The 26,981-nt window shown below is 35.6% G+C and overlaps 4 protein-coding genes across 6 annotated transcripts; 3 read left to right on the forward strand and 1 right to left on the reverse strand.

Annotated features, from left to right (window-relative positions):
- The first annotated feature begins 443 nt into the window (after window positions 1-443).
- On the forward strand, window positions 444-5,810 carry Pex23 (tectonin beta-propeller repeat-containing peroxin 23). 2 transcript variants are annotated; one of them, XM_089865288.1, is made up of 17 exons: window positions 444-805; window positions 884-1,136; window positions 1,392-1,574; window positions 1,633-2,059; window positions 2,126-2,226; window positions 2,300-2,422; window positions 2,538-3,225; window positions 3,279-3,400; window positions 3,454-3,627; window positions 3,695-3,829; window positions 3,887-4,035; window positions 4,099-4,229; window positions 4,293-4,629; window positions 4,689-4,872; window positions 4,936-5,277; window positions 5,331-5,450; window positions 5,511-5,810. In XM_089865288.1, exons 2-17 carry the CDS (start codon window positions 918-920, stop codon window positions 5,559-5,561), a joined length of 3,486 nt encoding a protein of 1,161 aa, XP_089721414.1. In that variant the 5' UTR covers window positions 444-805; window positions 884-917; the 3' UTR covers window positions 5,562-5,810. The 2 variants fall into 2 exon arrangements, with proteins under 2 accessions (XP_089721414.1, XP_089721413.1); XM_089865287.1 differs by having other exon boundaries at window positions 446-1,136.
- A 523-nt stretch (window positions 5,811-6,333) lies between these two features.
- On the forward strand, window positions 6,334-14,877 carry LOC149705112 (inactive phospholipase C-like protein 2). 2 transcript variants are annotated; one of them, XM_089865292.1, is made up of 23 exons: window positions 6,334-7,104; window positions 7,165-7,314; window positions 7,378-7,584; window positions 7,654-7,690; window positions 7,882-8,011; window positions 8,359-8,471; window positions 8,530-8,593; window positions 8,659-8,864; window positions 8,931-9,016; window positions 9,105-9,205; window positions 9,267-9,283; window positions 9,373-9,541; window positions 9,610-9,787; window positions 9,852-10,031; window positions 10,097-10,275; window positions 10,339-10,624; window positions 10,696-10,793; window positions 10,874-10,954; window positions 11,017-11,205; window positions 11,269-11,391; window positions 11,461-11,553; window positions 11,624-11,719; window positions 11,799-14,877. In XM_089865292.1, the coding sequence occupies exons 1-23, from the start codon at window positions 6,789-6,791 to the stop codon at window positions 12,210-12,212; spliced, it is 3,513 nt and encodes a 1,170-aa protein (XP_089721418.1). In that variant the 5' UTR covers window positions 6,334-6,788; the 3' UTR covers window positions 12,213-14,877. The 2 variants fall into 2 exon arrangements, with proteins under 2 accessions (XP_089721418.1, XP_089721419.1); XM_089865293.1 differs by having other exon boundaries at window positions 6,334-7,092.
- Window positions 14,878-16,591: 1,714 nt separating this feature from the next.
- Window positions 16,592-21,762, reverse strand: LOC149705113 (uncharacterized). The gene is made up of 3 exons (XM_089865300.1): window positions 20,708-21,762; window positions 20,526-20,625; window positions 16,592-19,601 (listed from the first exon to the last, which is right to left on the reverse strand). Exons 1-3 carry the CDS (start codon window positions 21,278-21,280, stop codon window positions 19,351-19,353), a joined length of 924 nt encoding a protein of 307 aa, XP_089721426.1. The 5' UTR covers window positions 21,281-21,762; the 3' UTR covers window positions 16,592-19,350.
- A 239-nt stretch (window positions 21,763-22,001) lies between these two features.
- On the forward strand, window positions 22,002-24,674 carry oaf (BRICHOS-like domain-containing protein out at first). The gene is made up of 4 exons (XM_089865301.1): window positions 22,002-22,644; window positions 22,703-22,837; window positions 22,904-23,087; window positions 23,152-24,674. Exons 1-4 carry the CDS (start codon window positions 22,411-22,413, stop codon window positions 23,439-23,441), a joined length of 843 nt encoding a protein of 280 aa, XP_089721427.1. The 5' UTR covers window positions 22,002-22,410; the 3' UTR covers window positions 23,442-24,674.
- The last annotated feature ends 2,307 nt before the right edge of the window (window positions 24,675-26,981 follow it).

Below are 26,981 nucleotides of genomic sequence, written 5' to 3' on the forward strand. Positions count from 1 at the left end.
ATTAAGTCCGTGAGCTTGACTATTAGCTGTTACCAAAAATAATCGTAGGCGGGCGTTGCTTCAAGAAACATTTTTCGAAATTAATGGCAGAAAAACTCCCGAGTGAGAGAGAGAGAGGGTAAAGGGAAGGGTTTTGGTGGCTTTTGAGAATCGATGGGGTACTCCCGTTAGAATGTGGGTCAGCACTCGGCAGACCCGGGACAAACTTCGATCGTTTGACCTACATTTTACTAGACCTCCCTTAACTAAAATTTAGTAAAGGGTTACGAGTAATAATTACGAGTTAATAATTGCATCGCGAGTCGGTAGCGTTTCGAATAATTTATATTTTCTTATAGTCTGAGTATTTAATTTGATAATTATTTTAAACTTTTATAAAATAATAAAATTAAGTACGAGACCGGAACTGGTGGCGCCACTTAACGGGACAGTTATCGACTAAAACAAGATAAAAAATACTTTTACGATAATCGACGTGTTGGCATGGTTCCTTATTTTGAACATTTGCCTAATTTATAATCAAATTAAGAAATATCTTTTATTATAATTAATATTTAATAACAAACAAGAAAACGCTGAAACGCACGCACACACACACAGACAGAAACCCAGACAGCCAGCCAGCCAGAAATAACACCAACTCATAAGTGAGCCGTGTATTGATCACAAACCCCATAAAAATCAATCAATTCAGTTCAGTTCTACTAATTACAATGTCTCGGAGGGAGAGATTTTGATACTTAAGCAGACAACATTGATTGCACAATCAAGTCACGTCTTTATCAACAAAGTCAAAAACCCCTAAGTGCGACACACCAAGGACTTTGTGATAATAAACGCAATATAATCTCAATTGTTATTGGTTTAAAAAATAAATTAATAGGGTTTTCACGTATTGAGTATGATTATGCGATGAAATGTCACTTTTATGGGCCACGGACAGCGAAGGTAGAGTCTATACTCTATCAACATTAGCTCAATCTTGGTCATTGGCACCTTACAATGGTATAGAAGTCAAGAGGGTTTCAGCCTTAGAAGAGACCATATGGGCTATCGGAGGGGACCACAAAATATACGTATTTATACCTCATCAAGAAGTGCCAATTAGAGTTCGCGAAGTCACTTACGAAAATCAGGTTTGTAATTATGATTTGCCCTGATATAAAACTAGCTTTTGTAACAATACGAGTCACTAGATGGCGCTGGTATACAACAAGGGCTTGAATTTCAAATAATTTTAGATGGCGCTGCGTTGTAAACCCCTACCTCTAATCATAAATGTCCCCTTTATTACTGGAAACCATTCCAACCAATCAGAAAGTCTTCATGCACATGGCGCCATCTATCGACTGATAGGGACGAGCTAAATGAAAAAATTAATTTTATCACAGAGATGGAATCCAGTTGAAGGTTTTACAAGCAGACTGCTACCGACAGACCGACCATCTTGGAGCAGTAAAGATGGCTTAACCACCCGATATAAGGACAATATTCTGCTTCCAACGGTCAACTGGAAATGGGAGGAAGACTGGTATATAGAAACTAATTTAAAAGGGCATCCACTAACAGCTGAAGTATGAATATCCATGATGGACAAAGAACTTGGGTTTAAAAAGTCACTTGTCTTAACAGGGATGGACATACTCTGTGGACTTTCCAATGACATATGGTCCTGAGAGTCATTGGAATTCAATGGTTCGAAGAAGAAAATGGGTCAGACATAGATGCTATGCTAACATGGATGTCTGGTCTCCGGTACCCAGCATTTATGACGACCCTGTCCAAGAACCATTTATTGACATTGCCATAGGTGGACAAGAGATTCCAAGGGCGGAAAATGACTTTGTCTGTGTTTGGGCAGTGACTGTTTTAGGAAGGGTTGTGTTTCGACAAGGGGTTAGCCATGATAGTCCAGAAGGGGTAAAATGGGTACACATTCCAACACCAGGGGGCTCTGAAGTTCATCAAATATCCGTCGGACCAACTGGTTTAGTTTGGGCAATATGTTGGGATGGAAGCGCCCTTGTTAGAACAAACGTCACCAGGGAAAACATTCAAGGTAGTTATAAGTCTTGAAAGGATGACCAGAGGTCAGCGTAGAAATGGCTTTTATTATCATTGTTAGGGTTGAGTTGGGTTACGGTACCAGCGCCGCCTGGTTTACATCGTTTGCTACAAATCTCAGTCGGACTTAACGTTGTATGGGCAACGAGTACAGATGGAAAAGTAATTGGAGCGACCCTTAAATTATTAAGCTGATTTCGGCGTTGTATTCATGCTGAGTAATCCCTAACTATAGGTGTGGTTTCGCAAAGGAGTTAAAGGACAATTATCGGGTACTGAAGACTCATTCGCATTTGGTAATGGCTGGGTTGAGATGGTTGGTGAAATGAGTGTTGTCAGTGTTGGGAAAAATGACCAAGTATGTTTGCAGACTCGCAGCAATTACGCCAAAATTTCCAATGCGTATGCATGGATAATTGTTGCGCATTTAAATTTAACTATAGGGCAATATATTTGACGCAACATTTATACAGGTCCTAGCGCTGGGAAGAGAGGACAGCAACTTGTACTTCAGAACGGGGGTTTTACCAGTGGACTTAAGCGGTAAAACGTGGAAGCTTCTTAAACTGCCAAACAGAACGGCCAAGGTTCAACTAGAAGGATTTAGCAGTAAAGAAACAAGCAGGAGTAGCAGCTATTCCTCCTTGCATTTGGCAACGAACGATATTGCAATGTCGAATGACAGTCACGCGAGTGGTTTCTCACACCATTTCAAAGACCTGGATGAAGGCATATCAATGGAGAAACTAATGCTCTGCAAGAAAACGGGTTTTGCTTCATACACGCGTAACTCTTCATTTAGCTCTGTCGCGTCAGACACAATATGCGATTTCATGTCGACGACAAGTCCACAAGCTAGTCTAACATCTGTCGAAACCTTATCGAGCAGTGCTCCAATGAAAACATCCATACCAGATGTGGGACCTCGGTCGTCAAGTGAAACTAACTTACACGAAAATTTAGAGGAAACGGCGTTCCAATCGTACATGCCTGTTGGTGGTGACTCAGACCCAAAAGATTATTGGGGTCAAGATCATTTCAACCCAGTTGATACAACATTCCTTCAACCAGCTAGCGCGTGCTGGGTATGGTTCAGTGCAGGTGCATGTGATATTGACGGATCAGCTCCACCGAACCAATGGTTTTTAGCAAGTGGAGAAAGTAAATATGAATGTCTTCATTTGAATTATAATTTACTTAAAACCATATGGTAGTTGGCAGTAAAGTCGCATCCATAAATGCGCCATGGAGAAGGAAGGTTTTTGAGTTATTTCAAGAACGCTCGCGTAAAGAAATGTTGGAGTACAAGCATTTGTATCCTGATGCCATTGAAAAAGTACTCTTAACATTATTTGAAAACTGTAGAACTGGCTAACTGAAATGTTTTAGAGAGCCTGGGTTAAGTCGGGTCGTTGCCTGTTCTGGACTGATAACAAAACATGGGCCGATGGTATGATGGAACTACAAAAACAAAGCTCATCCGTTTCAGACAATTCATCCTTATCCACCGAAGACCGTGATGTCGAATGGGCAATGCTGACTTGTAAATTAGGTAAACGAAAGGTAAGGGATAACAGAACACATTGTACTCAACTCCTTGATGAAATGACTTCATTTTGATGTCGTCAAGTTTGTCATCAACTTATGTGACATTCTATGCATTGTCAATTTGAGCAATGCTTTCAAACCAGTCCTGGGTTTACACGTAGCTGGTAAACCTCTTGTGCAGCTAGCGCTAATGTCAAATGCTGATTTGGAAGATTGGGTATATAAATGCTCGTCAATTACTTCAAAATTAAATACTAATTGAAGTAAATTTAAGTTGGCGACATTGAACTCGGCTTGTAGCGATTTGGCATCCTTTAATATCATAAAACGCGAATCATCATTATGGGTCACTGCTTCTAATGGGGAAGTATACGTCATGGATGGAACGAACAAAGATTTGAATCAAATAAATCCGTCAAAAATGTACTTGAACATAAAAAATTCCAGAGTTAGAGAAACGGTAGAACGTAAACTATGATATTTCAGGTTTTGGAGAATGCTAGGTGGTGGACATTTCAGAAAAATTGAAGCCAGTCCTTTACAAGTAGTCTGGGCATTGGGTTTTAATAATATGTGTTGGGTTTACACAGGTGGAATTGGTGGAGGTCCGTTCGTTGGTAAGTATTACCACTTTTTCTAATTGAGTCATGGGTAAGTACTTAACAAGGCTTACAATCTAGGGCTTGTTGGGCGAAACAAAGATATCCATACCATTGTCGACGCGAAATGTATGTACATTTACGAAAACCAAAGATGGAATCCAGTTACTGGTTTCACGGCTCGTGGTTTGCCAACTGACCGGTACATGTGGAGCGACAAATCTGGTCGCCACCACTGTACAAAGGGGAATACAAAATTACCCTCAGTGCATTGGCAGTGGATTGGAGAGTGGGATATTGACTACAAAACGCCTGGTGGTGTTGATAATGACGGGTGGCAATACGCCTCCGATTTTCCTCGAAGTTATCATGGATCGAAAGGTTTCACGGATTATGTTAGAAGACGTCGCTGGGTTAGGTAATGTTAATACAGATAGGTAAAAGTATTGTTGCCAATTTTAACTGTTTATGATTAAGGAGGTGCAAGTTAACAACGACGGGTCCTTGGGTTCCCTCTGGATCAACGCGTCTGTTGGACGTATCCATCCAAGTTGGTTATGATGATACTCACAAATCGGACAAAGATCCAATTGCAGTTTGGGCGATTGCCGCTAATGGCGATGCTCTCTGTAGAGTAGGAGTTACGAAGAAAACGCCAAAAGTGAGTAACTACCTAAACTTTTTGTTGATGGTATAAGATGATCAAGACATTGAGTTCTTGTAGGGGGACCATTGGATACCAGTTCCTACTGAACAACCGTTACAAGCCATAAGTATCGGTAGTGGATATTGCGTTTGGGCAATTGCTAGGGAAGGGACCGCATTTTATCGACACGGAATCCATCCTGTCACGTGTCCAACTGGCCAAGTATGGTTCCAAATAGAAGCTCCCCAAGCGGGTTGTCCCTTAAAATCAGTATCAATCGGCTCAAATTCTGTTTTCGCCTTGGACGAAGACAACAAACTCTGGTATCGTAATGAAATAGTGAAAATGTTTCCAGAAGGAACAAGTTGGAAATTAGTCTCCGAACAAGTTCAAGCATTTTCAGTTAATAAAGATGATAATGTAAGTGAAACATTTCGAAAACTTGACGATGTCGTAATGAACTTTTAACGCAGTTATGGGCGGTACTTGAACATATCCAAACGCCAAGTGGACAACTAAATGGTGTAGTATGCAGGCGGAAGGGTATAACGGATGAAAATAAAATTGGTACATCATGGGAAACTGTCATTGGGGTAAGATATCATTAGTTTGTAACCAAAAATTCTGATTAGAATCAATTTCGTATATTGCAGGGAGGTCTGGAGTACATCAGTTGTAGGGGAATTTCAAGTACTGCCATATAAATATTAGAAACTTAATATACTGTGATAATTTTTAAAATAATTATATATATATAAATATACACTTATTCACGATTACAAAATGGTTGCTATTCAATAAATTGTAAGAAATACACCATGAACTAAGAAAATTTGCGCAATATTGTAATTTACGCCCTATAGGGCCTATATATACATTTCGCTATTGTCAATATGGTTGTTGATGTTGTTGTAATATTTATAAATTTATTTAAAAACTAATTAAACGTCTCATTTGTGTTCAATTATTTCACCCAAACACATATTAGAAATAAGGTATAGAACGCTTGTTCAAGCACAGGTTGAGCACTGTGCAATGTCAATGTTTTTATGTCCACAAGTACAGTTTTGGTTTCTGAACTATAACCCAATAATAAAGCCCATGTATATGGTATAATTAGTATAACTATCAACCAGTATACTAAAAATAGACAGTTGAAACTTGCAATCAATGTTGTTTCCTATGGAAGTTGAAGCTAACATTTCTGGATGGTTGCCATTTTTCAAGATGGAAACGGATTGGGCAAAATCTTTCTTAGAACCTACGTCCGTGTAACGCTAGTTTCACCTTTCCATATGAGTTTAAATTGTCAGTTTTGACGTTGATTCAGTTAGTCAGAACGTCTGAACGCTTTCCTGACAGCCAAACTTACAACTAGCATAAACCCCAGGGTATGTATAGTCCTTATATTGAATACATTTATTTTCATCACAGACCCCCTCAGTGCCTACCCTACTCAATCGAGTAGAAATCTCAACGGGAAGCCATTGCTATGCTACGCTGACCCATAATTCTCTCCCCCTATGGACCGATAAAAACCAAACCCCCTTTTCCAGGCTTTTCAAGCCCAGTAATTTTTGTTTAGGAAAAATATTGAGTTAAGCTAAATAAACCAAAAGAGAGTTAGTTCTTAGCCTCTAGCTCCAGTCCAGGCGTCAAACTAACTATAAAATGTCGCTGTAAATTAATTTAATTTCATTGTAAATAATACGTAACGTTTTAATTAACAATTTATTTCGTAACTATCGCAAAAGGTCGGTATAGTGGTTGAAGAAGTATTAGTTGTTTTACGGTTTTAGCCTCGCTTCGAGATGCGCCAGACGTAAATTAATGCTTTTAATGCCTTATTATCAATTCAAATGATTAAAATGACTTGAATTTGAATCGAGATTCGAGAGTGGTGGTGTCCACCCACGCGTATTTGAATCTCGATGGATCAAAATCGGGTGCTTTTACCTGACGATCCTCCTCCAAAAATGGATCAAAATCAGGTTGTACCTGATGAGAAAATTGTGATTGTGAAACCGTGCAATTCCAATAATATCGCAACGCCAATAACAAATCAAAAATGCGTGAATGAAAATGATGCGGTGGAAAATAATCAAAGTACGACGACGACGACGATAGACGCTATCCCGTCGAAGAAACCGAATACGCTAGAAATAAAAATCCAACAAAGCCCTCCCGTTAAATCAGTTTCGTTTCATAGCGCTTCGAGTCTCTCAACAGAAAAACGTATAATAAATGGTATTTATTTATAAACTCAGATTTCAATAAAATTAATTAATGTTTTCCATTTTCAAATAGCCGTTGATTGCCTACGGTGCATGATTAATGGTACTAGTTTGGTTAAAATTAAGGATAGTTCCAGGCAATATCACCGTTATTTTACTCTCGAGGATGACCTATCAGCTATAAGATGGATGCCATCTTCGAAAAAGGCGGAAAAAGCGCGAAGTATGAATTGAAAATGTTCATTTTCAGTTGTTTGTTTATCATTAAACCTAATTTGTTTTGTAGTTTCGATCAATATGATTCACGAAATAAGAACTGGAAAATGTACAGAGGCTTTAAGGAGCAAGGAAACCATGGGGAGTTTCTCGGACGATTGCGCTTTTTCGATAATACACGGGGAAAGCTACGGATCGCTCGATTTAATCGCGTCATCTTCGGAAGAAGCTAATATATGGGTTACGGGGCTTTCCATGTTAATCGCGGCGTCGAAAAGTACGCCGTTTTAATTAAAATCAGTGTGTTTAATTTATGTTAATTAATTTAAAATTATTTTTCTTTAAGCTGATAGTTTGGGAGAAAGCCAAAGAATTAGAGAAAGATATCCTTTATATTTTATTTTATTTTATTTAATTTATGGAAAAATAAAAAGATAATAAGGAAGTTCATATTAATTTTATTGTTTTCAAGGATTTGAAATTATTTCCTGTATTTTAAATTTTAACGTTATCATTTAAAGTTTAGTCAAGGCAATAAGAAAATATAGCTGAAAATCCTTAATTGATTTGTTACGTGGTTAAAAGAAGTTTTTGATCAAGCCGACACTGATCAAAAAGGAGAATTAAATATAAGAGAAACAATAACGTTACTAAAAAGGCTTAACAGTCAAGTTAATGCTGTCAGGTTCAAGCAAAGAATTATGGTTAGTTTAAACGGAAATAAATAAATTAAAGGAACACTAGATTGTGTTTTGAAGGCGCAGTGAATTGGGATATTAAAGGGGCACTGAATTCGGGTATTAAAGGGGCTGTTCGGGCCGTGGCACAAACGACGATCTTCCTCATAGAGCTTAGCATAGCGGGTGGGTAAAAAAGGAGATGGGGTCGGACAGCCCCTATGAATTCGGGTTTTAAAGGGGCACTAAAATTGGTAATGAATGAAGTGAAAAAATATTAAGATACTTTTAAAATCGTAAAGTCTAGTGTTCCTTTAGTTTAACAATTGCTAATTGACCTTTAAAAAAAAAACAAAATTGACCTCTAAACGTAGGAATGTGAATTTGACAAAACTGCGGATGAACGTGGTAAAATTGACAGTACGGATTTTGTCAATATATTTAAAGAAACCTCAACTAGACCAGAAATATACTTCCTTTTATTGAGGTACTTCCGTTTCCCTAATTACTTTAACGAGTAATTAACATCGCGATTGATTTTAAAGGTACTCCGGAAAAGATTACATTAATTGTGAGGATTTACAATTTTTCTTGGAGGGTGAACAAGGAGTAATGGATATTAAACAATTACGAATTATAATCACTTAATTGCAATAATTATAATTTCATCATAGATGGTGGGAATCACATTAACTCAATGCCAAGAAATTATCAATAAATTTGAACCCTCCGAAGAAGCTCGCAAAAACAACAGATTACTAATAGATGGCTTCACTCAGTTCTTATTATCGGAGGATATTATGCTGGCTACGCATAAAAGAGTCTGCCAAGACATGAATCAACCACTTTCACATTATTTCATTGCCGCATCTCATAATACGTAATATAATAATACGCTTCCATATTTTTTTCGAATATACTTCAAATGGTAACGTCATATCCTTAGGTATCTTCTTGCCGACCAACTCAAGGGTCCTTCTGGTATCGAAGGATACACCAGGGCTCTTCGACTTGGTGGTAGATACGTAAAAGGTATAATAGAGTAGATTTTTAAATCGCGTTTTGGATTGGTTCTTTAAAATTGGATCTTTGGTGATTGTTTTCTTGGGTTTTCTGGTAGTTGATTGTTGGGATGGTCCTTGTGGGCCGGTAGTTTATCACGGAAATACGCTAACGTCTAAGGTTTCTTTGCTCAGTGTTCTTCAGACCATTAGACGCGAGGTATAACGACAAACATGTAATGCAAATTCTAAATTTCACATAAAATCTTATCCTTTTTCAGGCCTTTGTTGCATCTCAGTAAGCTTTGTCTTAATTCACTTAATTAACTTTCAACAGTTCACTATTTCAACCGACACATTCATTTAAATATCCTTTTTATCTTTAAGATTCCCATTATTTTTCCATTTGGAAAACCACTGCAGTATTCAGCAACAAGATATAGTTCTGACGTTATTGAGAGACGAATTGGGTGAAGCTCTACACGTCATTGACGGCGGTATTAGCGATCTTTCTCAACTTACACCTCGCAAATTAATGGGCAAAATAATATTTACCGTGAGTGGTCATATTTAAAATCGCGAATGGTGTTCGATTATTTTCGTCCACTAACTAAACTTAATTAGGGAAAGAAGCTGCCAAGTTTTTTTCGCGAAGTTGGTGACGTCACCGACGAAGATGACGCGGCCGAGTGCGTCAACTCTAAGGACGTATTAAGGAAGATTGCCCTTAATCGAACACTATCTGATTTAATCAGTTTTCCAAGGGTTCGATTCATCGATTTCCCAGTTTGCGACAATAGTCGTAAGTAGACGAATGCTCCGAGTTGGCAAGTTGTGACGCGCAAACTAACTACTTTTTCTCGCAGATACATTTTGTGATATTTGCTCATCGAACGAAGCCCAGGCGTCTAAACTTTGCCGAAACGAAGCTGAAGATTTCAGTGCTCATAATAAACATTTTCTCAGCTACGTATATCCTAATAGTACACGGGTTGATTCATCCAACTATAATCCCATAGATTTTTGGCGTTGCGGTTGCCAAATTGGTAAAAGAACACATTCGAAAAACCATTAGTCCAGACGGTCCCGTAACTTATTAATTACTCCGCAGTTTCTATGAACTTCCAAACATCCGGCCAAATGATGGACTTGTATCTTGGTTGGTTTGCCCAAAATGGTAATTGCGGCTATGTCCTGAAACCAGAGGGTCTTCGAGATCCAATGGTTTTATCACATCCACCGGGTAGAGAAGGTTTTCTTTACACTGATCCAGTTACTTTACAGATCAAAGTAAGCTAGTTCATCCGAATTCAACGTGTTCCCGTGAAAAAAGTTCCTAACTGTTCTTTACAGGTCATTAGTGGTCAGCAACTACCTCGACCAAAAGGAGCTTCCAAAAAGGCCTCAACCATTGACCCCTACGTCGTAGTTCAAATATTTGGGATTTCCTCTGACTGGGGAGAAGGAAAAACGAAGAGTGTTTCCAGCGATGGTCATTGCCCCATTTTTAATGAGAGCTTCCGTTTTGATATTGCAATGCCTGAGTTGGCGCTCTTACGACTTGTCATATTAGATGATGAATTTATCGGTGATGAGTTCATTGGGCAAAATACAATTCCACTAACTTGTATTCAAACGGGTAAAGAATCGCTTGACACGCGTACATCACTAAGCTTGACAAAACTTAGAGGTTCTTTATGTTTATTATAGGTTACCACCATATTTCTTTAATGTCAAATACCGGAGAACCTTTGCAAAATGCCACATTATTCGTTCACGTTTCTCTAACCAGTAAAACTGGCGATCAGGTAAGGTTCGAGTGTTAACTAAGCCTTGTCGTGAACTCGCGAATAACGTTTAGTTAAGTCTTACCGCAATTTTTTTACAGAAATGTAAAAGGAAGAGACCCAACAGACCTCCCGTTGATATGCAAGTTGTTGGACTTAAAGAAGTTGATAATATATTTAGGGTAAATCAAAACCTACTGATAACATAAAACTACAAACGCTTAAAATCCTGTTCTACACAAAGGGGCCTTTACTGGCTGGATTAGCGGACGCTCAACAACTTCGCCACGACATCGAACAAGCCATGATGGAACTGTGCGAGGATTGCGGCCTCTCAATAAGTTCCAATATCATTCAATGTCTTAGGGTTTTTGTCGTGAGAGCTGCTAATTCAGCGGGAGTGACGTCATGCGAAATCGTCGTGACAAATGGGGTAAATCACCATCTTTTAGTAAGAAAAAAAGTGCATCTTAATCGCGTAAAATTGCCATTGCAGATTCCCTTGCCAGTTCTGAGTGGCGACGTAAGTTTGCATCTAAAAAAGGTTTCTCTGAGCTTTGAAAAAGTACTTATGGAGTGCAAATTCGTCAAGGAAAACACTGACAACGTTGTTCAAAAGGTAATTAATTGTTCATCCCATGACGTATTTTAAACGAATAAGAGACCAATTGGATTATTATATCCTTAGCTTAAAGCTTGCACTACTCAAGCTACTACAATATGGCAAGACTTTCGCGCTACTTGCATATCAGCCGGATTAAAGGGGAAAAAAGCAGAGAAGGTAAAACTTAACTAACATAATTATTCCAGAATTAAACTCGAGTTACAATTAAACTTTCTTGGTGATTTAGGCAACGGAAAATTTTCTGTGGAATGTGAACATAGTTGGATACCTAACAAAAATATTGTTGGCTGCGAAAAAAGAGAGTGAAGCCATGTTGAAGCAGGTAAAGAGTCAAGAAAATTGAAACGGCGTCAAGAAATCTTAACAAAATATATTTAAATATATTTAAATTTTGTTAATAGTTGGAGAACATTGCTCCGGCTGTCGTGAAGCTCTTTGAAAACGAGCGAAACTCTAAATCCGTCTCTAGTCAAAAATCGGGCTGCTCAGTCTTAACAGCGGACGATATAATCTTGCCTGGCAGTAGTTGCGGCAGTTCAATGGGGGCCAGTGGCAATTGCAGCCCGGAAAAGCGAATACCAACGTCTATAACCATTTCTTCCTCACAAGGCAGCGATTCCGGTCAACAATTGAAAGGAATCCTTAAAAAAGGACACAGTCCTTTACCAACACCGGTACCAATCCCCCCAGCGCCGCCTCAACCTAACGAAGGCCCCCACGAAGACGGTAAAGTGTTTCAATTTTTTCCACCACCAACACAATCGAACAATACCTTATTGCCTCCTGATAGTAATAATGACAGAGCTTCGTCGTAACACTGAATAAAATTATCATATTTAGGGTGAAATTTCAATTAAGAAATCGTAAATAGGGTCAAAGTTCAACGTAAAAACTAGAAGCTACTATAGGCAATGGTATTTTAACACAACTAGAATAATAGGGGCAAACGAAATTAATTGAGATTAAAAATAAATACGGTGAACTAAGTTATTTCTTAAAGTGAGAAATGTGGGGGAAAATTTTCAAATCTACCAAAGGTACTAGTTAAAGATTTTTATATTAATATTTTAAATTCTAAGTTTAATTAAATGTTAATTAAGTTTATCTCATTTTTAATGGTTAGTTAGTTGTCCTTGTAGATTATTTATAATTATCGTGGGAAGGGAAAATTTTAGGAACGAAATAAAAAAAAAAGAAAGGCAGTGTTTTATGCAATCCTATGCAAATAATGATGACGCTATTTAGTGAAAGGTCTCTACTATTACTAATATATTTCGAATAAATTTATTAATTGTTACGTGTATTGTAAGTTAAGTTATTGCAGCGAAATTTGGGTGTTTCCGTTTTAGATCAAATCAGGAATTTGTTTAATTAGAAGAAAAGGAAGGAATAACTATCAATTTACTCCAATATCGCCTAAAAAATAAGTTTGGCCTATTATTCAACCCCTCCCCCTTTGTAAGGGAGGCGTGGCCACTAAGTAAGGCAAGATATTCCTTCTTCTTTTCAATACATAAGTTCCTGGTATTTAAATTTGTTAGTATAATATTGTAATTTCCAGAATATCAATGCGTAAACTAATTTTTAAGGTTCAATATTAGAACGCGGTGCAATTCATAGCAAAGAGTGCAATAGCAACAAAGTGTAGCCAACAGTTATAGATCAAATACGTCTATAATAAGGCTATTAATTCTTTAAATTTATTAAATAATTTTATTTTAAATAGTCATAGCTCATTAAAAAAAAACCAATACTCGGTGCAATTTTAGCACGGTGCCGTTTGCTAACTCCGGCGTTAATACTCAACAATTAAATAAATAAACACTTGATATCCTGGAAATTACTATACGTTCTTGAATAGACATTATAGAATCTCAAAAAAAAAATACTCTTCCATATTTCTTTTTTATATAAGCCAAAAATTTTTAAATGGCAATTGTAATATATAGATAAGGCAATCGCAATGTTGTACCGTAATCTAGAGGTTTAAAACAAAACTTATACACACACATAGGGTGGTCCCGAATGTTCGTTTTTTATCAAAGTTATTGCCCTAATTTTAATCTATTTATAATCAACACCAAATGCAAGGGATGGAGTTTCGATGGTTTTGGAATAAGTAAATTTTTGGAAGATAACAATTATTGCGTATGAGTTAATTTTCTAAATTAAAAACGGGAGCCTGTAAATATTCGATTTATCTATGGATGGTGCCTGTTTTTGAATGTACAGGAATTGTTATAATTGAAGGGAATTTTGTGATTTTTAGATTTATGCGGATTGGATTTGGATAAATTGATAAATAATTATTTTAAAGGTGTTAGTAATTGCGCTTAGCGTAATTTACAGTGGTAATTAAACATGGGTAATGTTAATTAATTTATGGGAATATTAAAGTTTAATCTTGACTAACCTAAGGTTTTGTTAGTTTTAAATGCTAAGTTATAAATGTGAATTAATGGTTCAAAATATTTAAAAAAAGAGGTAAATTTCAAATATTCAATGCTACCCTTCTTTTAAAACGAAATTATTTTTTTTTTTAAAAAGTAAAAAACTAGAAACTCATCATTCAAATTAATTTTCGACTTGCGCTATCTTTATCCAATCCCATAATTAAAACGAAAAAATTGCAACTATTTCACGATTTTTACGATTTAAGTTATTCTATGCCGGTAATATTATTATTCAGTTATGTATATAGGATGAAAAAATTTGAATAATTTAAAAAAAATTCACGTGCACACACGTATTCCATAAGTAACGTAATAGCGATTAGTATGCCACTTCCCTTAACCCAAACTTAAGCCTAACCAACCAAACCTAAATTAACCTTAACCTAACCTAAGGCTATATTCCCCCAATCTAATCAAATCTATTCAATGGCATACTTATTTTTGTTAGGTTACTTAAGGTGTACGTAACCCTACTTGGTTTTTTTAAACTTTTGACCTTGAAAGTACAATAAATAAATGTTAATTATATGATTTTTACTAAAAGTAAATTAAAGGGTTCTCTTTCACTCCTTTACCGTGAAGTAAATAAATTTTGGCCCCGCCCCTTTTCAAAATAAAGGAAAATAAGTATTATAAAGTGTTAATTAATTAATTACGAATCTCATTAACGTTAATTGAGATTGAGCTAGTAATAAAATAAAAAATATGGTACTATAGTCAAGTTTGCTCCATGAAATAAAATTGATCAAAGCAACCAAAAAAAAAAATAGATTAAAATAAAACTATCGTTGATGTTAATATTGGAAAATAGTTTATAGATAATATTAAAAACAATTGTAATTAAAATTAAGGAATCAAAACCTCAGCTCATGACAGTTGTTGGGAAATGTGTTTCTATATTCAGTCTTATCATAATTAATAAACTAGCGTTGTTAATTATTAAATTATGTGTTAATTATAAGAAAGAAAAACTAACCGAAAAAAAATTGCATAGAAAAATAAAATTTGAACCTGTGATTATTTACAATATTTGTGTTTTCATTTTGGTGTATTTTGTTAGGCCTAAAAAGATTGTGTTTTGTTAGGCCAACAGAGAGATTTTGGAAGTAGAGAAAATTTGTTCAAATGGGTCCTTTACATCCTTGTCTAGGCACATTACTATTACTAATTTACGCGGTTCACTAACTTCATTTTAACCTCTATTGCCCTAAACACCTAATATTTAAAAAAAAACTATTAACTAATTTCTAAATTAACTCTTCATTACGACGCGAGTTCTTCGATATCTAACTGGATATCCGTTTAAATTACGCAATAAAAATAAGTAGAGTCATATCTAATTTTGTATTCTGAAGTCGTGCATTAAACAAAATATATTCCACATACGTAAAATGTTTCTAAAGGGAGTATTTAAACAAAAACGATACTGATATAAGGGGATAATTACGAATTAATGTTTTAATATTCGCTTCATATTCCCTTTAAGGCCAATGATATGAAGTTACAGTTAAGGTCTGGGTTTTCACGACTTGTGAAATAATTCCAGATAATATTTCAATAACTAGTATTAACAGATGCTACGAATTTAAGGAAAAATATGACTCGGGGAAAATATTTGTAAGTCAACTCTACTATTTTTGTTTCAATTTGAAGGGCTAGTAACTGCTAACTTGCCTAAGATTTTACAAAGATATCGTAATTTTTAAGAAAGACTATTTAAATAAAAACTACCTATAGCCAAGTATGTTAAAAAAATTCCCCTTATTCGATGTTATTTTTCTCAAATCGAGCGTTTGGCAATAATTCAAAGGTACAGATCCGTGAAAATACCTTACGCCATTTACGCCTACGTAGCGTTATTGAGATGAGGTGCAAAGGTTTTTATTATATTTCTTTTTTAACTTAGCAAAATAGGATGAGCGTAAAACAATCGAATTTGAGAATATGGAATTCGCGAGCATGATGCAAAATGTAAATGATATACTTAACAACATACGTCATAGCGCCATAATAAAAATTAGAACCCACGAGGCTTCGATCAATATTTCCTTCCCAAGAAAAAAACATTACGTTTTGGTTGCGAAATGTGGCGAAAAAAGGCTTAGATAAATTTGCCTACTGTAGCTAGGGCCCGAGGGGGTAGACACTTTGGATCTCTTTGTACACCTGAGTTCAAAAGAGTTCAGCTTTGACAGTGCATTGAGTTCAAAGCCTTCGGAACTCAGAGTTCAGCTTTGACAGTGCATTGAGTTCAAGACATATTGTACACCTGAGTTCTCAAGTGTCTACCCCCTCGCTAGGGCCTACAGCATCGCGTCTAGAGATGATACATCAACGACCAAAACGTCGAACAAAGAAGTTCAAGCCCATCCCTACCACGTGGTCATTTTTTGGTTAAAGTATTTCGTGAGAAAGCACGTGCATCGAAACCGCCTTCTTTCTTCCATACAATCCGTTTCTACTCTATCAACTCTATCCTCCCTGTATTTGGCCTATTCTTTACTGGCGCAAAAAAAAATTCCCCGAATTTTCTATGTCAAAACGACCACAACGAATTTTCACTTTTCTTCAGTAACCAGTTTTCTCGCTGTGTTTTATTGGGAGGTATTTGAGGTTAAAAAGGGCAAGAACGGCGTAAAAAAAACCCACACTTTTAAACATTACATATCCATAAAGCACCCAAGTATATACCATACTTTTTCAGTAACATACCATCACCTAAAAGAATGAAGAAAAAATAATTATCTTATCTTTGAGGTTTATTAACAATAAGTACAATACGTAGATTATTACGTATTACACAATATATATCAATGATATTCGGAGAATCATTCATAAAAAAGATGGAAAAATTGTCATTTCATCCCAGTACAAAAAAAAATTAAATTGAAATAGACAATTTGTTTTTTAAACGTAGATATACAAATAATCGCGAGTAAAAAGTTATTTCATATTAACCATTCCAAAAAACAACACAACAATAAGGCAGGTTTTGGTTGAAAGTTGTTCCATTCATCGTGAATAAAAAATAATAATTAAAAGTGATTTTTCACAAATTTAAAATTATTTTTCACATACTTTAACAAACTTTTCCAACATTTATTAAATTTAAGGCACTGATCAATTTATTTATTAAAAAAAAATACATTGGTATATTTATTATTTAATAGAAATATTTATATATATGTATATATAATAATTAGTAAAATTCCCTGGTAACCTTTTTTTTTCATGGCAATTATTTCCCAATAATAGTTAAAATATTTATATATATATGGCCGTAAAAGTATGGCCAATTTATAGAGTAATAGCACCCCATATTATCTTTTCCATAGAATCTGGTAAGAGATTTGCCATTACTCTATTTAATATTACAAAAAAAGAAAAGAAAATATTTGTTACACATAGAAAATATATATATTTCTTTTGGAAGTACAATATTTAATTCACAAATTTTATTGGACCCTCGCCGGAAGATTGCTAGGGCAACACCATTACCCTATCAATTTCTGCACAATAACAGTGTAAACTTACAAGGCCCCGAGTTAGAGCAATATTTACTGGTACGTCGCCAATATAATACCATATGTTAGGTATAATAGAAAAAGGTGATGGAACCTAACTCAACTACATATAGTTTTCGTACAAAACAAATTTTCGATTTAGCTTTTCAGCTCTATGCGATCGTTTATTAAAAGCATAAGTTTATAAGATAAGTATTTAACGTATCTTATGAACTTATGTTAAAATTGATCCATTTAAACTTACGTTAAATTTAAAGTCTGCAAATTTAACAGTACAGGGTGTTACAAATTGGGCAATCAATTTTTAGTAAAAGGGACACCCTAAACAATTGCAGTGTTTTAGGGACAAACCTTTAGTTAACATTTAAGGGGGTCATTCATAAATTACTTAGGGTATCCCATAGAACTATCCCACTGTCAGTATCACCCTGTATTTTCAAAAAAAAAAAAAATAAAAAATTACCTTAAAATTAACTTTGAACAATTCAATATATAATAATAATGGCACCAATACGCGTTGCGTTTTGCGTTACGGTTTACTCACCGGCGTGTGTAAATTTTTCGTTTGTTTTTTCTTTATATTGGGGTTAAGAAAATACCAAATAATTTATTGGTGTGGCAGCCAACTGTTCAAATAATGTTTATATTATCTCTTATTTTGTATTGGAGGAGGGAGGGGGGGGTTCGTTTTGTTTTATTTATGGTATGGGATGTTAGGTTAGTGATCCTATTTATAAGAGCTAACGTTTTGTGATGCTCTATATCTTTTATGGCAGATTATTATTAGTGTATTTTTTTTTTTCATTTTCTTCTGTATTTCGCTTTCCGCGCGGAATTTTTCCTTATAACTGCGAATACCAATAAGGTTTGGCCTAAAAAAATATCCCGCCAAAAACCATCCTCAAAATATTATTTATCATACCAATAATTTGGAATGTTTAGTTGGCAATTAAAGTTGTAGTGTAATGTCACGGTTTATTAAATTAAACGAACTGAATGGTAACCTCGAAAATTACTTACCCAAAGGGGCTCTGATATTTCCCAAAACTACGGAAATTAAATTTAAAATAATAATTATTCTCGCTAATTAACTTCCCAAAACACTAATTAAACTCGGCTAATTTAATTTTTCTATGTACCTAATTCTGTTATCTGATTTTAAGGGTATATGACAGCCTACGTGTTCTTTATGTATCACCCCCACAAAAGCCCCCTTAACCCGCGTAAAACACTTTAAGGATGACCCCCACCAAAAAAAAAACCTTTATGGACGACCCTCAAACCAAACAAAAACAACGTGCATAATTTATTCCCTTTAGTTTATCATAAAAACATTTCAATGACAATACATTACACCTTTAATCCAAAAATGACTTCAAAAATTGGTAAATGAACAACTTGTAGGGGGGCGTGTTTCAAATTCCAAATTATTCATATGACTGATTAGGGGATATTTAATCTTTAATCTATAACTATAAATGTGATATAATCCAGTAGACTCTCGCGCAATGAGGCACGAAACCAAAAAATTAACCTTTGAGCCCGCTAGGCAGGATATAATATATATAATGAAACATTAAAATTTTTTTGAGCATACGTTATCAATTCTTATAATATATATTATAAAAACCGATATTTCTTTAACAGTACTGATCCCAGACTCGTATAATTATGAAAATTGGTCTCTAATTTTATTATTTAAAAATAAAACTACTTCCTCAAAGGGATTACAACCTTCAAAAAAAAAAAAAAAAACGAAACGAAACTAAACTTGAAAAGAATATATATATGTATAATTCCTTTTAAACAGAAATAATTTTGATGTTAAGTTTAACCTCTAATTCCTATTATTTAATTTTAACTATAATAATAAGAAGTATTTAATGTTCGATATGCGAAGTATAGTCCTGTAAAAAGCTTTGAAACCCTGACAAAGAATTTGGAAAAAAAAAATAAGGGGTTTTGGGGGCCTGTTTTTACATTTGCTGGACAATTTGATATTTCTCTTTCATATCTAAGTTTTGTTTTCTGGGATCACGCTTTTTGCGATTAGCTAACATTTCCCTCATTTGAGCGGCGCTCATATTTAGATTTAGATCGTCTTTTCCGCTAGAGGCAGCGGGTGCAGGTGGACTGGCTGTGTTTTGAGAAAGAGGCGCCCCTTGGGAGCTGGCATTGTTAGCTTTTTTAAGACTGTTGTTATTATTGTTGATAATCGCTCCTGAACCTACAGCAAGAATTTCGTATATGTTTTTCATAATTATAATGATGGAGTAGCGTAGCACACTGAGCTTAAAAACATTTACGTGGGAGTGTGGGTTGGTTGGTTGGAAAGTAATTGAAATGAATAAAGTTTGAGGAGGCTAACCACTCATTTGTTATTACATTTTTGATTAGTTTAATAATGAATTAAATGATAGTTGGCAGTTGTCTTACTAAGTTTGTCCTAAGTAACATTACAAGGTTCATACAACTTATGGAAAAACCGATTTCCCTGAGTTTTCCCATATATGGAGTAATAACAACGGGAACCCCTCCAAAATTTCCCTGATTTGCTTGAATTTTACTAAAAATTCTTAAAATCCCTCTGTATTTTTGTCAACTATTTATTTCCACGAGTTTTCCAGGTTTGTATGAACCATGCATTATAACAAAAATTGTGACACTCAAACATTCTCACATAGATGAACAACATTTCTGCCAACCCCGCTTGTTAATTTTTAATTATTAATTAAATGAGAGTTGGCAGCTGTCCTATTAAGTTTACCATAAGTAACATTACAACAATAAGTGTGACATTCAATGATTAAGACATTGATGAACAATATTTCTACCAGCCCAGCTGGTTAATTTTTAACCAACCAATCACAACTAGCTTTCATTTCGCCCTATTTAATAGAAACAAATAACTTTTCTAGTGATGGAAATTGGAAAATGGCCTAGTACCTTCCTATAAAAGCATGTACGTTACATATAATTCTATAATCTCTAATCACTAAAAAACAAAACTAGGTCTGAATATGATTATGTATTTACATTATGATTGAGGTACATACATGTGTGGGAAACTACGCGTAAACAATTAATAAGTGGTTAGCAACTCCACAAACCCCCCCCCCCCTCCCTGAGATGACCATGGAGAAACATTTACCATTAGTGGCTGTTCCATTCTGTGGTTCAACTTTTGCCTGTGGTGCCGTTTCTTTGACTTCCTCTTTCTTAGCCGGTTGAGATGGTGGCGTTTTACCATTCTACATATTCCAAATTTCCAATTTTTCAACTTCCAATAATTAACTGTCGAGTTCCAATGTGTAGGAGGATGATTAAACTTACCACGACATTCTTCTCCGACTCAACTCTTTTGTTACCACCATTTTCTTCAATGGAGGTTTGAGATAACGTTTTCGTGATTTCTTCCGTCTTCTTGGCTTCTTTTACGGGTGGTGTAACAACTTCGGCGGCAACTTCCACAATGCCATTTGTCGAATTTACGTGGTGTAATTGAACTTCTTCATTTTTGGATGTTTCTGTTTGAGAGGCTGGGGTTTTCTTGTATATAACATTGGCTTGGGTTCCTTTTACCACCAAGTTACGTTCCTTATACCATTTATCCGCCCCTTCATCCAAAACTAACAGTTTTGTTTCATTAACCATGGCCTTGATCCTCTCAACGACTTGTCGATGATTTTCATTCGCGATATTAACACCGTTAACTTCGACGATCCTGTCACCTTCTCTTAGTCCGGCTTTCTCGGCCGGGCTTCCCTCGTCGACTTTTCCGATAAATTGTCCAGTTTTGGCCTTTTCGGCGTGTAAATTAAATCCATACCCGTCGAAATCGGGCCATTTAACTAAATGGCATAATCTAGGAGCCGGAGCGTCCGCGGGTAATTCGGAATTAGCCATGGGCGTTTCGAAATAACCCACAAAAGTCTTAACTTTTACGACGAATTTAACCACTACGACTAAGCCTTGGTCTAGGGAAACTTATAAAGTTGTCGAACTAACGCGGATCTTGCCTCGAGCGATTTCTTATAAAATCACACGCACTTTCTCACGATTACTTTCCACGAAAGCGCCCGATTATTCACAAAAACCCGCCAAAAACCGAGCGATCACCAATTAACATCACAATTAATTAAATCAACAATTTAATTTTATCAAAGGAAGAAAAGAGAAAAAAAACACGTATTCACGGAATGATAAATAATCGCGAACTGAAATATATTTAGAAAGGGAAAATGGCATCCGCCAAAAGACACACGAAACATTCCACAACTTTTCAAGCTCAAATATTTCTTTTTCGTTGCTATCCCCCTATAAATTCCTAATTATCCGCCTATGACTAATGAGCGCTGTCGTCGCTTCTACCATTTCAAGTATTTTCGAGCCCAATTGGGCTACTTTCTACGGGGAATTCGGGCTAGCCGCGTAAAACTACAGGTTTATTGTCGCTTCGGGTTAAGCATAGACCACTTGGTTTCGTTACTGATAGCGCGAGACTGCTTTGGTTTCCAACCTTGAGGTTGAAGTTCATGTTGTCATATACTCATTATCGTGCCAAAAACACGTAGCAAGACAGGGCCAATAGTGGTTACATATCACACGAGTAACACGACACGAGTTCCTACTTACACTTGGGCTCAAAAGGAACGCTTAAACATTTGATTAATTCACTTGGGCTAATGAATTTATAATTGAAACAACGCAATTCATATTCCTTAATAGGCAAAATTGGGCTTTATAATATTTTCAAGGCTATATTGACCTAATACCTTTTTTGGGCTTCTATACTCGTCTAAAACGCATCTGATAGATTCGTATTACCAAGATGGAGGACGGAAGATAGGGCCTAGGTCGCGGGTTTTAGTATAAATTTTGAATAACGGTAGTAAATTAAATAATATCAACCCGGATATATAGAAAAATAATGTAAAAATATATACGAAAAACTTGAATTTTGTTCCGTTTTCCGACATGAGAACCAACATAGTTGTATTATTAACTGGAGCTATTTTATAGCATGCAAATTAAGAATGGCTATGGAATTTCCTTTTTATCGATGTACCGCGGCTGTAGCCTTTCTCGCGTGGTGGCTTCTGTTTATAATCATTCAAGACATCAGGGGCCAATTAATTATAAATGTAAAAAACTTAGGGGGAGAGGTCATTCAAGAATCAATAGTAGCCAACACTACAACCGATACGGTCATCTTAGAGTTTCAAAGACCCGATGGCACCTTAGTAACTCTCTTTATAGACTTCAAATCGGTAAGATTATACTTAAATTCGGCTTAAATTTGATTAAAATTAATTTAAAAAACTTTAGGAAGTACAAGTTTTCCGATTACTCGTTCTTGGAGAAGAAGAAAGGGGTCAGAGCCAGTATCAAGTTTTATGTTTCGTAACTCGTTTTGCTAAAAATGAGTTCATTTCCGCAGACGCCATGTCCAAATTAAGACAAGTAATTTAATATAATTGAGTTTAATTAAAAATTAAATAATCGCGCGTGGTGATTTTTTAATGACAGAGAAATCCAGGGGCTATAAGGCAGCCTGAGGAGGAAAAACCAAAAGAGTTACTAGAAATGGACTTAAGTGTCGAGCTTTCCAAGTCTTCCATATTATCACCTTTCCTACCTGAATTTTGTCAGGAAGCGGTTAACGCAACCTTTGCCAGGGAAGTTGACCTTCGCGCTTGGGCTAGCCCTAAAGGTCGGTCAATTCTTAATTGGCCTAAATTTAAATTCCGAGCTAAGGTTATCTTAATTATTTTTAGCTTTGAACCGAGACGTGGTATCATTGATAGCCTCCGTCAAACGGTTCCCTCCGAGCAAACCCGTCCGTTGCAATAACAGCACTTCCTGGTATCAGCCTTGCCAATGTCAACTAGACGCTTGCGTGGGCTGGTTCCCTTGCGGCCTCAAATATTGCCGGGGCAAAGACCCATTTGGCAAAACTATTAGTTACCGTTGCGGTATAAAATCCTGTCGTAAATGTCGCATTTTCGAATATTCCGCGGCCCAAAAACAACAATGTTTGTGGGACGAATCTAGCACCACGTTGTAAATTTCAAAATAAAAATTCGGTACAATGATCTTCCACGAACTATATTAACGAGTAAGAAAAATGTCCTAGTTAGTGTAGCGCTTTTGTGTAATAATAAACTAAGGGGGCTGCGAAAAAGCTATCATTTCTGGAAATATTTCTGGAAAATATATACATATATATATTGTACCGTAGTTTATAAATTTATTTATAATTCTAATTAAAACGGTACCGCGATAAAAAAAACAATAAAAATTAACAAATACATAAGCATATAAGCAAATATTACGTTACCTTACTTTAATATTAGAGCCGCTATTAGTGTTCTGTTAGTATATTTAACAAATAATATATATTAATTAAATTGGAAAAAATTAAATGTACCATATTACCTAAACTAATTTCTTAACTAATTTTGGCGACTGGTAAATTTATTTTTTAATTACCAGTTACACTATGCCATTGTTGATCCTTACAAAAGGTAACCACATCGGTCACCGATGACCATAAATATATATATGAATAATATATGAAAATAATTAATGGAGACGTTTAAAGCTAAATTTAGTTGAATATTCGCGAGATTGGTTAAAAGATTTTCATTTAATTTTTAAACTTTTACCAAACTAACGTAAAAGCTTAAATAAAATACTATGAAAATGGGCACCTTTCCCTTAAAAATAATCAAGAGAAATGTTTCAACCAAAAAATAAAGTAAAAACATTCCTGTATGCCATGACCCAAATGCTTCCACTGCAATTGAAAATAATATACAAAAAGAGCTATTTTCTACGATTATAAAATAATAATTATATTTGAACGAGCCGTTATAGGCGATTCTTTATACATAGAGTAGAGAGTGGGGACTAAATTAATAGTAAATTTGGCAGATAGAAGTTTTTTACAGTTTTTAAATACTCAAAACCTTAATTTCACAATTATTTGTTATAGCTTAGATAGTTTTTTAATATTATTATTTTTTTTTTTTTTAGTAACATAGAATTCAGTGTTTTTAGTCAATGGCGGTGACGATTATCGCACGATCAAATTTATAACTGTAAAAACTGTAACCCTATGAGAGAAAACGCTAACGAAGATTAAATTTTAGGTACGACTTTAAATATTATTGATGAAGTACAGTAAGAAGATTGAAAGCTCATTGAACAAAAAAAAATTTGAAATTTACTGTTTGTATCAAGCTGAATTTTAAAAATCGAGTTTTTCAATAAAAAAAATGTCGTTTGTTTAATAGAACTGTGTTGCGTCACTTATTTGAAGGTATGTTTTCGTACCCCTTTATGGTACTTAGGTAATATTTATCGAGAAATCATCGGAGATTCAATTTTCCCGCGCTATTATAAAAAGGTACTAGTTCCAAAAGCAACTGTTAGATGTCGCCACATTCAGTCCATCTCTTCAAATATCGTCGTAGCGGCAAAGATGAAATCCGACGAAAATTTTGCAAGCTATACTAACAGTAATGCAAGCAGCAAGCTTACGGATTCTTGGAGGAAAATGGATTCTCAAAATGGTGAAACTAACGAACTAATACCAACAGAAACAACCAGAGCTCTTGGAAATTGCAACGAAGTATCACACGTGGCAAATTTGTTTAGTGAATGAAGACGCTACCACTAGGATCAAGGAGTTCAATGGACTTTACATTGGTTCAGCGTTATATGTTAAGTTGGGCCAACTTGCGTTGGGATATTACAACTTGTGACAAAATTATTATGAAATGACTTCCCTCCCATCCAAAAAACACGAACATGCACAATTACAGAAAATAACAAGTAAACAAAAATACAAAACATGCGTCAACACTTGCCACTTTCCCGAGATGATCTAGTTGAACACAATTTATCCAATTGAGACGTTCTAGTTGAACACACAATTTATCCAATTGAGACGTTCTAGTTGAACACACAATTTATCCAATTGAGACGTTCTAGTTGAACACAATTTATCCAATTGAGACGTTCTAGTTGAACACAATTTATCCAATTGAGACGTTCTAGTTGAACATAATTTTTATCCAGTTGAGACGTTCTAGTTGAACATAATTTTTATCCAATTGAGACGTTCTAGTTGAACATAATTTTTATCCAAATTGAGACGTTCTAGTTGAACATAATTTTTATCCAATTGAGACGTTCTAGTTGAACATAATTTTTATCCAATTGAGACGTTCTAGTTGAACACCATTTTTACCCAATTGAGACGTTCTAGTTGAACACCATTTTTACCCAATTGAGACGTTCTAGTTGAACACAATTTTTATCCAATTGAGACGTTCTAGTTGAACATAATTTTTATCCAATTGAGACGTTCTAGTTGAACACAATTTATCCAATTGAGACGATCTAGTTGAACATAATTTTTATCCAATTGAGACGTTCTAGTTGAACACAATTTATCCAATTAAGACGTTCTAGTTGAACACTATTTATTCAGTTGAGACGACCTAATGTAATGACGCTGCATAAACAAACCCAAGGCTCAAGGCCATTGCTTTGTATTACAATTTAAAGTACGTCTTGTTCAATTATGAACGATTTCGCTGTTAACTGTTCCTTATTGGGTCTCGCTTTCATCTCAATATTAGTCTAATAACAGCAATAATGATAGCTAAACAAAGACGTAAAAATATTTCTTGCGCAAAGCTAGCTTGGGGCACCTACGACGTAACGAAAGGGTATAGTTTACGACATAATGAAGTTCCAAAAACATACCATAAAGATACTACTGGCTTTCCAACACTTGTAGAAACTTCTAATTCACTTGATGATAAATAAAACCAAACTTTAATTACTGTATTAACATAATTACAGCGGGTCAAACAGCCCGAAATACGCGAGCCTTGCGAGGTGTCACAACAACAAGTTGGCTAACGAATTTTTTTGGCGGGAAAGAAGCCAACAGTGCCAAGCCTTCCCTTAACTCTTTAGAAAACCACCGCGCACTCGTTCACGCAAGCTGCACGCGCGTGCATATGCGTGATCGAGTGGGCTGTGAGAAAACTGAAAATGGAGGAAAAACGAAAACTGTCACTCTGCTCCCAGGGCCGGAAATAAGAAAAATTTCTAACTAAATCTAACATGATTCTCATTGGCTGCTAGCAATATGCCACCATGGAGCAATAGGCCTATACCTTTTCAAATGCACTTTTAGGCACGCCTTCATCACTCCCAAAAAACTACTCCATGAAAAATGGCAATTGGAATTGAAAACGGGATGAGACATTCGAGTTTTCTGTCTGCTATTAATTATACAGCGAGTTTAGTTGAGTAACTATGAACTCTGAAAAGCATGATTTTCCATGAATATGTTAGCATTCATGAACGAAAATGAAAGGAAAAACGTGAAGTTTGAAGAAAAGCCCCGAGAATATCTACCAAAAACAGTATGAATAGGGAATCGGCACCAAGGGGCGCGCGAAGCTGGTTACCATGGAAACCAAACTTGTTAGTTTCCGGTAAAATGACGGCGGCCATCTTGAAGGGCAATGTAAATAATTTTAACGCAGAATCGCGGCTGTTTCTCGGATTTTTATTATTTCTG

This window comes from Phalangium opilio, unplaced genomic scaffold (assembly GCF_054372755.1).
Source record: "Phalangium opilio isolate 3A_F unplaced genomic scaffold, DU_Popi_V2 ptg000014l_1, whole genome shotgun sequence".
Lineage (NCBI taxonomy): Eukaryota > Metazoa > Arthropoda > Arachnida > Opiliones > Phalangiidae > Phalangium > Phalangium opilio.